General features: G+C 36.6%; 1 protein-coding gene across 3 annotated transcripts in view; it reads right to left on the bottom strand.

Moving 5' to 3' along the window:
* Positions 1-12,365, bottom strand: part of LOC139963626 (WD repeat-containing protein 31-like) — a 65,755-nt gene extending 53,390 nt beyond the window's left edge. The window contains exons 1-3 of one of the 3 annotated variants that reach the window (XM_071964609.1): positions 12,170-12,365; positions 9,715-9,775; positions 7,944-8,052 (exon numbers count right to left, since the gene is read on the bottom strand). In XM_071964609.1, the coding sequence (XP_071820710.1) occupies positions 7,944-8,052; positions 9,715-9,773 (168 nt within the window). In that variant the 5' untranslated portion in view covers positions 9,774-9,775; positions 12,170-12,365. Of the gene's footprint in view, positions 1-7,943; positions 8,053-9,714; positions 9,776-12,005 lie in introns of all 3 variants that reach the window. The other 2 variants (XM_071964608.1, XM_071964607.1) reach the window with 2 other exon arrangements.
* Positions 12,366-14,218: the final 1,853 nt, after the last annotated feature.

Genomic DNA, 14,218 nt, shown 5'->3' with positions numbered 1-14,218 from the left:
AGATGCGGGTCGACAATTGGATTACATTGAAGCAACTCCCAACCCTAAAGGACAATTTGTTCTCAAGTTATCGCAAAAATACTAGTTTTTTATCATTAATTGACCTTTGGTGACCACGCATCACATGACCGTTAAGTTTGAAAATATTCCCCTATACCATTTGCAACTTGTCTCAAAATATCAACTGTGCAACACCTTGGCACTGGGAGTTATTACACTAAATGTCTGAAAATTAACTTTGACCTCATATAACTTAACATACAAAGGTCACCTTGGGTCAACTTATTGACATTTTTGATTGATAAGACCTAAATAGAGCATCACACTATACAAATTGAAACATTTTTTTCTTTGCCCATTTTCTACCCCCAAAATACTAGTTTTTTAACATTAATTGACCTTTGGTGACCTCGGATCACATGACCGTTAAGTTTGAAAATATTCCCCTATACCATTTGCAACTTGTCCAAAAATATCAACCATGTCACACCTTGGAACTGGGAGTTGTTGCATTAAATGTCTGAAAATTAACTTTGACCTCATATAACTTCGCACACGAAGGTCACACGGGTGTCAACCAATTGACATTTTTGATCGGAAGGTACCTTTGATATCCAAATCTAGCATCAAAACCAAACATTTTCTTTTTTGCTCGTTTCCTCCCAAAATAAGCACATTTTTTCTAATGTGACCTTTGACCTTTTGACCTTGGTTTCAGATGTAGTTTAATCTCCTGATTCCAAAAAACAAAACGACAAGTCTGTACAACCATCCTAACTCCGACCGAAAAACTTTGACCCGATATAACTTCGCACATAAAGGTCACACGGGGTCAACCTATTGACATTTATGACCAGAAGGTACCTTTGACATCTGAAAATAGCATCAAAACTGTAAAAATCCCCAAAAACACGTAAAGGTCACCAGAGGTCAAATTGAGGTCAAGGGTCACCCAGATGCGGGTCGACAATTGGATAACATTAAAGCAACTCCCAACCCTAACGGACATTTCGTTCTCAAGTTATCGCATAAATACTAGTTTTTTATCATTAATTGACCTTTGTTGACCTTCGATCACATTACCGTTATGTTTGGAAATGATCCCTTACCCCATTCACAACTACTCCCAAAATATCAACCATGTCGGACCCTGTCAATGGGAGTTATTGCTGTTTTTAATATATTGGTTTTTGGCATCTAACTGACCTTTGGTGACCTTTGCGAGCACCAAAAACAATAGGGATCTTCCTCTCACTATTGGCTATCCACCCAACAAGTTTGATCATGATACATCATTTCCTTATTGAGATATCGTGTACACAAGCCAAGCGTCACATACACACACACACACATACACCCATACACACACACACACACACACACGCCAAGTTGAATGCATAGGTTCCTTGCTTTGCAAAAAGCAAGGAACCAAAAATGAGCGATTCCATTTCATGCCCTTTTCATTTTAATTTCACTACTTAGGAGAGGCTGATTGATTAAATTGATTGCAAGCATGTATTGTGAATCTCTCAATAAGGTTACTAATATCCAGTTACGTGTGAAAATATTGCAGCTGAATAGCAATAACTATATATATATATTCTACTTCCCATTTCAATATATCTATCAAGGTAATTTGTTTGATAAGAATCAACGCTTCTTCCATAGAAATGAAATTTAAAGGGAATCATATATGCTCAATTTATAATAAGCAATGGTTGAATGAACAAAGCGAAGACGTGTTTGAAATTATATATCCTGTTTTGATCAATTTTGGGTAATACTGCTATCAGCTAGTGACGCAAGCAATTAACTGTAAATTGCTAATTCAACCAGCGTGTAGTCACGAAGCGGCGCAAAACCTCGCCGATAGTCGGTAGTTCCCAACAAAACTGTTCTTGTTTCAGAAAGTAAAAATATCATAGACCTGAAAAACAAATGCATAGTAAGGGTACGTTCTAATAGAAACTACACTATAAATGTTTGAATGTTGCATCTATGACTCTTACAGAAATTTTTTGCAGTATTCAACAACGAATTAAAGTAGCATGAAGCCAGCCAATCACGTTTATGCCCGCAATACCCAACTAATCTTTGCCCTCAATATTGGTACATTTTATCTAGCCTCTAAGTAGGTTAATGGTAAATTATGCTAGACTGAACAGGGAAGTACAATGTTAGGGACATCAATAGAGCAAATGTACTAAACGTCGCTAACATATTAACCGGACGTACTTTCATAGCTACAGTATCGGTTCTGACCATCCATATAATGTCCAGACATTGAGGAGTTTGAAATGATACAACCCGATGTAAAAGGGGGGGGGGGGAATTGCTGAGAAGGGCAGTAAAAAAAAATCATTTTGGGGTAGTTTGAAATAACTGATCATCTTTTATTTTCAGTATATAATACTGTAATATATGTTTGCAACTAACATAAAAAGACTTTATGGGAATTCACTGGCAGTGAGTAACATTATATACATGAAATGTTTTAATGGTGACCCCAAAATGCTCGTTCAATTTCAAGCTTGATTGAATGATCACTTTGTGACTTCCTAGCATTGTTTGGTGCAATGATGCTAATCAATATGTTTGCAACTAGCATAAATAGAGTTTATGTGAATTCACTGGCAGTGAGTTACATTATAAAAGTGAAATATTTTGAGGGTGACCGCAAATCGCTTGTTCCTTTTTGCATCCGATTAAATTATCACTTTGTGACTTTTTAGCATGTTTGTGGGCAATACAGCTACAGTAGATGACCTTTAGAGAACATACAAAGTATATCTACAGTAATACCTTCAGTAGACTATAAACTGGTAACACAGGGCAACAATGAAGTGGTGATTACCCTTAAATTGTAAGACCCAGTACTACAGTAGCTACTCCCACTGCATCCACTACCTTCCCTCCCTCCCACCTTCCACCCCCGGCCCCCCCCCCCCCACAATCAGCATCCACATTCACATACATACATACCACACACATCATCATTACAACAATAAATCTGTGTAAGTGGTGTGGTTTTGATGTACAGTACTGTGATATATTCCAATCAATCTATTCCCTCCCCGAATATTCATGACATCTTCATCTAAAACCAAAATTCAGATAATCACAAACACAACCACAAATTTAATTGTCAAATATAATTAATGTGATTTATCTCATTATACAAGTTTGATGTTTACCTGAAATTGTTAAAGTGAAAAGAAGAGAAAGATTTATCCCATAACAAGTTCCCTATCATATATAGTTCCTTAAAATGATCTATGTAAAAGTGCAGCTGCATGTGACTGCTTCAATTTTTGTTACCATGGCATCATTTCAGCTGGAGACGAATGCAGTCAAGATACAGCCATACAATGAAAATCTGTTACCACAGCAACCAAATATGACCCTACCCTTGCAGTATGGTATCTAAGAACTGCAAAAAGGTTTGACACAGACAAAAATGAAACGGTCTGGGATTAGCGAATGTCAGCATTCTTCTTAATTCATTACCACCCTAACAAATAAGATACAAAGATGTCGGTACAACCAGCATTTAAACATTTCAAGGTGTACTAATGTTTGATGCTTAAACCTTCCACTACCATATTCTGCACTTTCACGATTGAATTGAAGGTCATTTCCATATGAAGAAAAAAAATTCAATTCTTAATGAATTCATATGAAATTACCAAATAACATATCCAATAATACTGTAATAAATTAATATGCCATGCCATGGGTATCAGAAAGTAATTATACCCATTGAGACAAAGGGCTTATTAAAAAGAGCTAAGTATGTCTGATAATGATAATTATCATTGCAGCCAGACTTAACACTAACCATAAAGCACTGCAATTCATGGCAAGAAATGTTCAAAACGTAGTATAACTGATAAGTAGCCCAGGTTACAGACAGGCCAGATCGATCCTGTAGGCTAGGCCATGTACTTCAGTAGTGGCAGTGTGGTAGGTTAAGGCCAATTACTGATGTACTGATTGTTTCCACTCCAATCAAAACTACCTTACAAACAAATGCTTCCACAAACAACATCATGGTAGTCAGTGATGTAGACCAAACACTGCTTTAATTGGGACGTCTAAGGCAACATTTTGAAAGGGAAAGTCCAGTAATTCATCTTTTGAGAAACCTTCCTCTTTTACCCATTTAACAAAGGTCGCAAATTCAACACCTTGGTACAGTAACAAACCAGACTGCCAGTACTTTCTTTTCCTAGCTAAAAAACCTGACTGTGGTCACAACCATTATTCTTATTCCAACAAGGAAATATGAGAACACAGCCTGCAACCCTCCATCCATCCTCCATCCATCCTCAATATTGTAAGGTAATTCTTAAACCTGAAAATTTAGTTAATACTTAACACGACAACCAATGTCAAATATCAGCAGAGAAAAATTAGTCCAAAAAGAAATTACAGTGCAAGATACAATAATTGTTTGATTATTGATTACTTCTAAAGTTACAGTGAAATTTAATAGGGTCGTAATCTAGAATCAATTAGACGCAACCTTGAGGGTATCAAAGCATGTGTGTAATTAAACTGAGATTTCCTATATCTATCATACATACAGGCAGGGTTCGACTTATGGCCAAAAAATTGCATAGCAACAAATTTCGACAATTGCTATACAATTTTTTGGTTGCATAGCAGTTCCCCAATATTGAATAGCAGTTTTGAAATTACCACAAAACGGACCAAATGTTGGCGATCAATGTATTAACTAGAAAATGTTTGTTTATTATTATTATTTATACTAGTGTTGCTACGATAATCGTTTTCAATATCGGTATCGGCCGATATTTGCAATATCGGCAGCATATCGGTATCGGTAAAATTTTGCCTAATTGCCGATAACAGCAAGCCGATATTGAACTTTTCTTTTTAACAGCAGAGCTACTTGTACTTATTTATACTTGCAGTGATTTGTTAATCTGCCCAAGACGATCCATTTCTTTAGCGTCAGTTAAACTCAGATTCATTTTCAATTAATATCCATGGAAACCTGACTCTCCGTAACATCTAAAAACACGTCTACGGCGCGCGAATATAACCAATGACCTTCGTGAACCTTGGCCTACACACAGCATTAGTGCAGCATATATACACTGTACTAACCATTCATTTCCTCAAAAGCCTCCGTGAAAACCTTGAACATGATGCATACAGTAACTGCACAGTTCAGCAGTGTTGGAAAACCTTGTTCAATTTCCCGCGAACCCACTGCCGATTTCCCGCCGGTGTTCGCCTGCCTAGCACGCGTAACGTGCGAGCATAAAGGCGTGGTGTCCAGGGGCCCGTCTTAGGGCTATGGTGGGGTCATGGGGTAGAACCCCTCGTGGGAACCTGGGGGCGAAAGCCCCCGAAAATTGTTGTCATTTTTTGCGATGTCTGGCGATGAAAAAATTCGCAGTTGAGGATGCAAAATACTAACTCTTTTTATTTAAATTGTCACGAAACTGATGAAAATTTTAAAATGACAAGTTAAAGTAGCTATATTATATATGTTATAAAATGAAAAGAGATTTAATCTGTCTTTCAATCTTTAAAAAGTGCAACTTACAAAACTCCCGATATTATGAAACAAACAACGTTCAGCAAAGCCCCGTTTCTAGACAATCCCTCAAGCCTAACAATGAATAGCGTGCACTATGCGTACATTTTTACAACTGCAGTGTTTAACCCTATACCCAACTACTGTACCAGGGTACATGTGCTGCGAATTTGCCCAGGTACCTTCCCAACAACTGTGAGCTCATCCCCTGTGTAACACCTGTTTGTTAACATTTTTTGGCACGTTGCCAGGGAACCTTTTAGTTACGTGAGATCCGTAACCGCCGAGGTGGTTAGGCTATTTGCTTTACACTTAACTATGGTAGGATATTATTTTTTTTCAGGCTTTTTTTTTTTTTTTCGCTATACGGTCAAGTGAATAAGTTGTACATTGAGTATAAACTCAATAAATTATAACTTCTACATTGTGATCGACAGTTCGTAAGTTAAGGTTTGAGTGTTTGCTCCCAAATCTGACTAGGAATTTGTATCGCACAAATCGGCACATTGTGCGATGCTGATTTGGAAACGTCTCGCAAGTTTGTCGTTTTGGATCGCATTTTGCGATGCGATACCGGAAAAATCGAACACTGCATACAGGTATACTGTACGTGTACTGAGAATATATCACTACTATACTGGGAAGTTAATTTAGCACAGAGTGAGTTTGCAATGCTCTATAAATACAAAGAAATTTTGCGATTTATGCTTAAATTAAACCATGAAAGATCTCGGAAAATGTAGCAAAAGCTATGACACTGAGTTAGATGTCTTAGATTTAAGGTGACAGCAGGTATTGTTAATAGCTTCTTTACTACGGATGTGAGATTACATGTCCTACAGTACTGTAGGCCACTGAAGCCACACAATGGCTAGAAGTCTATGCTATTGTATGTATTGGGAGACTTTACGTATGTATGTATGTATGTATGACTGTAACAAGTCACCATGGCCACAAACATGACATAGACTATGTCTGTCAGGGAATACAGACTCTCAACTAACTACTGTACATGTACATTCTGTCAGATTATTTACAGCTTGGGAATGTGAAAAGGTTACAGCACACTTACAATGATCACTACCCCACATGAGAGACAACACTGGAATTATTAAATGGATGTAGCACACTCACTTACTCAAATGAGAGATAACACTTAAAGTATTAAAGAGCTATAGCAAACTAATATGATAACTCCCACATAAGAGATAACACTGGAATCATTCAAGCTAGGTGTAACACACTTACATGATCACTTCTTCATGTATGGAGATAACACTATAAATATTAAAGAGCTATATAGCAAACTAATATGACCACTTCCTCACATGAGAGATAACACTGGAATCATTGAAGGGATGGATATAACACACTAATATGGTAACCACCTCACATGAGAGATAACATTGAAATCATTAAAGGGATATAGCACACTCACTTACTCATATGAGGGATGACACTAGTATTAATAGAAAGAGCTATAGCACACTAATATGACCACTTCCTCACATGAGAGATAACACTGGAATCATTAAAGGGATATAGCACACTTACATGATCCCTACCTCACATAAGAAATACCACTGGAATCATTGAAGGGATATAACACACTAATATGATAACTACCTCACATGAAAGATAACATTGAAATCATTAAGGGGATATAACACACTTCCCTACCTCACATAAGAAATACCACTGGAATCATTGAAGGGATATAACACACTAATATGGTAACCACCTCACATGAGAGATAACACTGGAATCATTGAAGGGATATAACACACTAATATGTTAACCACCTCATAAAGAGATAACATTGGAATCATTAAGGGGATATAGCACACTTACATGATCCCTACCTCACATGAGAGATAACACTGGAATCATTGAAGGGATATAACACACTAATATGGTAACCACCCCACATGAGAGATAACACTGGAATTATTAAAGAGGTATAACACAATAATCTGATCAGTTACCTGCAAGGTAACTTGTCATTGAGCGCAGTATATAACTGCTGACGACTGGAGGGATTGTCTCTGGGACAGGTTATCATTGACCAGGGGTACTATAATGTCTGTAAAGCGCTTTGAGACCTATCGCTGGTATAAAGCGCTATATAGCAAATATTATTATTATTATAACTACCTCATATGAGAAATAACACTGGAATCATTGAAGGGATATAACACACTAATATGGTAACCACCTCACATGAGAGATAACATTGGAATCATTAAAGGGATACAACACACTTATATTATCACTACCTCACATGAGAGATAATGTTGGAATCACTAAAAAAACACACTTTCTCATGAGAGTGCTAATCTCCATACAGTAACTATATAGTTTGTAATGCACTTACCTGATCACTTCCACCCGAGAGTGCTAATCCTGGACCCGCAGGACAGACATACTTGATAGCATCTTTATGGACCAATAGCTGCTTCCCTTGGCTGGACACGTTACCCTCCCTGGATAGAAGAAGAAATCAACAAAACTCTTCTAAACCAAAACATTCATCGGGCGAGGGTGAAAGGTCAAAATATCTGCCAAATTAGCAATGATTTGTTTAATTGTTTTAGCTGTTTCGCTACAGTTATTTATCATCTCCATTGCTCAAGATGTCGTGAGGAGGATGTCGAATGCCACTTCCCCTCCCTGACATCTTTTAACTGTTGAATACAGTACACAAAGTCCATCTGGGTTCTTTGTGACATATTAATTACAATATACAGTATACAGTAAATAGGGCAAATGCAACGACATCCATAACATAGTTATGTAGTTAGATCTCTGCTCCTTTGAGCTGTCTCGAATCCTGCCACACTACAATTATATATGAACATTTCCCAAATTGGTGACACCTCAGCAATGTGCCACCCTGTCACCCCCACTGACCCTCTGCCACCCCCACTGACCCCTCTGCCTGATCAATGCCTTCCTCCACTTTCTCCTCAATCTATCATCGTGAAAGATATATACATGGCAGACATCAAATTCGTGGTAGAAACATCACAATTATATATATTCCAATTCATATGTAGCACATGTATGCAACCAATATGATTTTTTTTAATTATTATTTGTTTGCGTAATGTTTTTTAATTAGAAAGGATCAGTGCCACGCATACCTCCTTGTTTTTACTGTACCTTACAAAATCTAATATCAATGCAGAGATCCACAGTAGCTTAATTCGACTTAATCCTAAGTATAAGACTACATATCAGGCCATGATAAATACTGTTGCAAACTCTTCATTGGCAAGTAGAATATTAGTTTTGGCGAATAGGAAATTTATGCACTATGTTCGACATTTTGGCAAGTGACTTGTGGGTTAGTCAAACCTTAATATGAGCAAGGCTATCATTGGAAACAATTCACAAGTTTAAGTTGTTAACTGAGTATTATCAATGACCAGTCTGAATCCAGGTATTAAACTGTGTAAAATGGTTCCATATCTGCGAGTGCATTAAGTACGAGATTTTTTTTCATGTGCGGAGGTTGTTGACAGAGCATTTATCAACATACAGCAAAAACATCATTTAAAAATATAATGTCAAGATTATAGGGGAAAGGTTAAAGCTTACAAAACACGTAATGTGTTCTAAAGGCATTCATAAATATGTTGTGTTCATATATTAATTTCTCAACCAATGAAAAAAGTTGATTGAACATCGATATCATGAATGCTTGGTTATGGGCAGGCAACCCCTACACAGTAGAGTACAGTACTAGCAGCCCAAGTAGACTAACAATAAATACGTCGAGATCCCAATCTGAAATTAGAATACAAGAGCTAAAACTACAATAAACAAAACTTAATAAGTTGTAAACACTTCATTCTGAGTTTTGCGATATTAAAATTCATAACACTCCTCTAGAGTTGATATGCAGAAAATCAAATCCACAATACACGATTAAATCTGTCACATTTTTGCAGACAAAAGCACGGATCTGTCGAGTTGGTTAGGCTTCACTGTGCCATACACTAACAATGGTAGGATAATATTAGGCTTGTTAGCACAAATATGAAGAAAACATATTTTGTGTCAGAATACCAATACACTTAAGGTGACTAAAACACATACTAAATATGGTTAGGTTTAGATTACCAAATATGTTGGCAACTTACCCATACTGTTGATGTATCCCCCTGTTATTTGACTTTAGGCGACTCTGTCTTTTACCCATTTCTGTGTGGAAGAAGCAAAAGTAAATTGAGTTTAGGAAAAGAAAAAGAAAGAAGGGTCATGTGACTAATGTCTAGTACTTCCAATTTGTATACATGGTTGAGCATATAAAACCTAGTGCACAAAATGTGGCACACTATACTTTGTTAAATGCAGTTTGTATGCAAAGTAAAGTCTAAGGTTATCATCACTGCCACACAGTCCGAGCATGAGACACAGATATCTGTTTAGTTGTTCATGTGCAGCTATGAAGTGCTACAGTAGAGGCATGTATACAAAATTCATCAATCATATGACTATATAACGATGTAATTAATGCCTACATGGATTGACATTTGTGGAAGTTGCTGGTCTGGTTTGTAATCTGAGTCTTTCTGAGACTTGAGGTTTCACTACTCATAAATGATACTACTGTACACTATATACCATGCAAGCTATCACTGGCAACATAGGCCAATTAATAGCCTTATATACTGTACTATGCCTTATAAGGTATGTGGGAAGTAGTTTTTAGGCCAGCTTTACACTATGACAAAGTTAGGTTACAGCAGCTGGGTGCATCTGCTTAAGCGGAAATCGCCATCTTCAAAACATTGAAGAGAGACTTAAACTCAATGGGATCCACATGTATCTGTGTTCTTGTTTGGGAATTTGGGTACAAATATAATATAGTTTCTTGAAACAGAAATCAGAGAGGTGTAGGCTAAACTGCAGAATACCCCGCTACTTTAAAATATTTTTATAGATAGGCTACGAGGTACGCAGTGGAAAAATATTTATAGATAGCCTACGCGGTACACAGACCTTCATAGAAAATTTATAAACTTCAATTAAAACCTTTCCTTAAAGCGTAAACCCAATAGTTCACTGGGATATGTTTTGTTCTTTATACTTCGAAAAAATAATGTTTTTTGCTCAAATTTCATTCGCATGTTGATCAGTTTTCCCAACAATTGGTCCACAGTGATCGTAACTTTACTACGTACCGCGTAGCCATCAATTAATTTTTTTTTAGATCAACCACGTACCACGTAGCCATTTATTAAACATATTATACTTCCATTGTGTACAATTAAAAACAGTCACGACGTACCGCGTACCACATGATTTACATTAACTCTGATTTCACTACGTACCGCGTAGCCATCAATAAAAAATTTACATTCCAACCGCGTACCACGTAGCCATTTATAAAACATGTCATATTCCCTTGTGTGCGATAATAACAGTAACGACCACTGTGTAGATCAGTGGTCACCACGTACCACGTAGCTATCCAAAAAATTAATACGCTCCACGTACCAGGAACCACGTAGCCAAATCAAAAGCAACTTTAAATCTAATCGGACCACATAGGTAAATACTTTTAAATTACCCCACCGGAAAATACTCTGTCCAAGTACCACGTAGCCAAATCAAAGACATATTAAAATAAACTACATCAGGAATCATTTGAAATCCGATATTTCTAAAACGGCCTCAATTAAAGCAAAGGACTTAAATTCCGTACAATTATAACGTGAAGAGAAATGATTAAGTCCAGCGCTATGGACTGTACTGGAACATTTCAAAAAAAACAAAATAACTCTCACGCCCTCTATATAACTTACGACTGCGTACCGTGTATCTTGTTTTCACCAAAAAGGATATCAGAAAAACCACGGGGTATTCTGCAGCTACTCCGAGGTGCACAATTTCCCCGAGATATGTATCCAGTTTATTTGGTTGAAAATGCATACAACTACTGTATAGCCACGGTGTGGCTGCATACTAAACCAACTACACATACTTAACCATTTAACTTCCTAAGCACAAAAGGCTGAATTTGAAATGTGATATTTTTTATGTAGGTATTGTTTGCATATGTCTAATGTCTCTATGTCTAATATGTCTTGTAATTTGGGCTGGTACTACAGTAGTACTGAGTAGTGAGTAGTTAGGCCTATATATGCTACACTAAATTTTAATTTATTAATATTATCTGTAGCCATACATGCTCACTTTAATGAAGACTTCCTAAATGTAGGCGTGCGTTATGGTATATGCTATTGACAAAATATTATATTACATTACAATGAGTTTTCCAAGTTGAAATTCTCAGGTGCGCACAATGTGTTAATGTGACTGAGGGTTAGGTTCTAGCCTAACTTTGACCTATGCGTAGCCTAGACCTAGGCCTAGGTCTACAATAATAAGCTAGCGTACAACCGCAATTCCCAGGTCAGGCACTTACACCGGTTTCCGAAAGTTCTTCGTAGAAAAACTTCCTTGTAAAAACGAATGCAAAAAATAAGCCCCTAAGAGCTATATGATCCCTCTCAATGCTTCGAAAAGTACCAAACTGGCAAACTATATTTACAAAACACCACAATTCCACACTGAAATGAGAATTAATACATTTACTTCACTGGTTCGCGGAATTTTTTCTTTCAAGTTTAACGAGGCAGCACAACGGTATTATTTCATCCTCCCAGTGATAGTCTTGGGATCATCTAGTATGTCGAACGCAAAGTTTGGAAGAATGTAATTGATTACTGCAAAGGGCGCTGCTCTCGTCAGCATGTTTCGTACTGAATAAGTGTTAAGTTGCATGTTCGGACGGATGTCATGAGTTGCATACGAATGAGAAACCTCATGGATAAGGTAAGGAAAATATATCGAATGTTCCGGACGTGTGCTCTTCAATCATAAATGCAATAAGTTTGCGAAAACAAGTGGCTGATAAGGTTCATGGCCGGGGTTTAGTATTGTTGGAAAACATTGTTCAATTGTGCGTTTGAAAGCGACCAATAGAAGCTTTCTTTTCTGTTACCATCCTGAACTATTTATACTGGCCTAAACGAAAAGGGATAGTAGCAGAGTGATTTTTTATTTGGTCACCGGGTAGGGCAAGTAAATTTGCGCTCGCAAAGCTAACGGCAAGAAAGGTCCGCTGAGACGTAGCCTACATCGAGCGACATGCCGCGACTTCCATTAAACCTTCTTCAATTAGACCCACTAGGGCTCAATCAGTGCAGCTACCCAGCAAACAAAAAACGTTATCATAACATTTTTTAAAAGAGCCTCTAAAATATGTTTTTATAACGTTAAATGTGGTGTAATAAAAACATCGGCATAACGTTTTTATGAGATATTTACGTTATATTAATGTTATATTAATGTTTTAACGAAAAATGTTTTGAAATAATAACCTGAAAACGTTTTCGTGACATATTTATTACACCACAAATAACGCTATCAAAACAAAATACGAAACGTTTTATTAACGTGTTAAAAACGTTTTTGTGTTTGCTGGGTAAAACATCAAGCTTAATCCACTTCGGCGCAACTGAGTGGTTGAAGGAAACACCCAAGTCACCTCAATATATTTCCCTTCTGACTATTTAAGTATTTGACAAAGACGTTGAGATCAACGCAGTGTTGTGAAGAGATTGATTAATTATCCTGTGACCTTAACATGCTGTGCAAAACTAAATTTGATGAAATTTACTTCAAATTTTATAAGGTCTATATGATGTGAATCAGAAGGAAGCATCGCAGATTGATATTAAAATTCGTCTTCAATAGTTTAAGTCATCGCACTAACATTTTTGGGAAAAAATTTAGCTTTGAGGCAATTTTGTAGCAATTATTGTATCTTTAAGTATTGTTCCTTCAATATAGAATTAAGTTGATTCAGATTACCAATATCTTCCACTTCCCACTGCTTCCGTGGATAACATCATTTGAAGTAAAATAAAACGTTGACATTTTTTACTCAAACGCTATGATGTCATTCACTTTTTAATTTCCTGATAATTATGTTAATAATTTTGAAGAATGTTGCAATCAAATAATGTGTGCAGAATATGAAATTCACTAAGTGGAAACGATCATTTAGTAGGCGCTTTTAATTAATGCGCTCTTTTTACACAATCGGTAACTTTCCGTGCAATTTCAATATCGATGGCGCTGTTACAGTTTTATATCTCGCGAATCGGTTTCTATATAAATCGCTGCGGCGATCTAATTCGCAAATAAAGTGGACAATTTCAGACGAAACATTCATCACTTGCATTTGACATTGTTATTTCACAAAGACCATTCCAAACTTCGATATCAGAACGTTCCTCCTAAGTCCAGTTTTAAATCGAAAAATCAGAATTTTGAATTTTAAGTTGTAATATGATATGAATATGGTAGAAATTTACTAAAACAACAAATCGGTTTTTAATCGAATATAGTTGCGATCTCAAGATGGCAATTCGAAATGAAAATAATAAAAGCAGGTGTTTCGAAATTTCGATATTAAAATCCAAAATACGAAAAGAATGTGGAGATAAAAAGAGTAAAATTTCAATATAACATAATATATGACGGAAAAATAATTACAAATTGGAAGGTACGACGTGAACTTTCAAAATCAAATTTAGGCCCCTTGTAGTATCTACAAAATTAAAATTCTCA

Source organism: Apostichopus japonicus, chromosome 22 (assembly GCF_037975245.1).
Source record: "Apostichopus japonicus isolate 1M-3 chromosome 22, ASM3797524v1, whole genome shotgun sequence".
NCBI classification, from domain to species: Eukaryota; Metazoa; Echinodermata; class Holothuroidea; order Aspidochirotida; family Stichopodidae; genus Apostichopus; species Apostichopus japonicus.
Note: the sequence above shows the minus strand (reverse complement) of the source record. Positions and strands in the feature narration are given on the sequence as shown.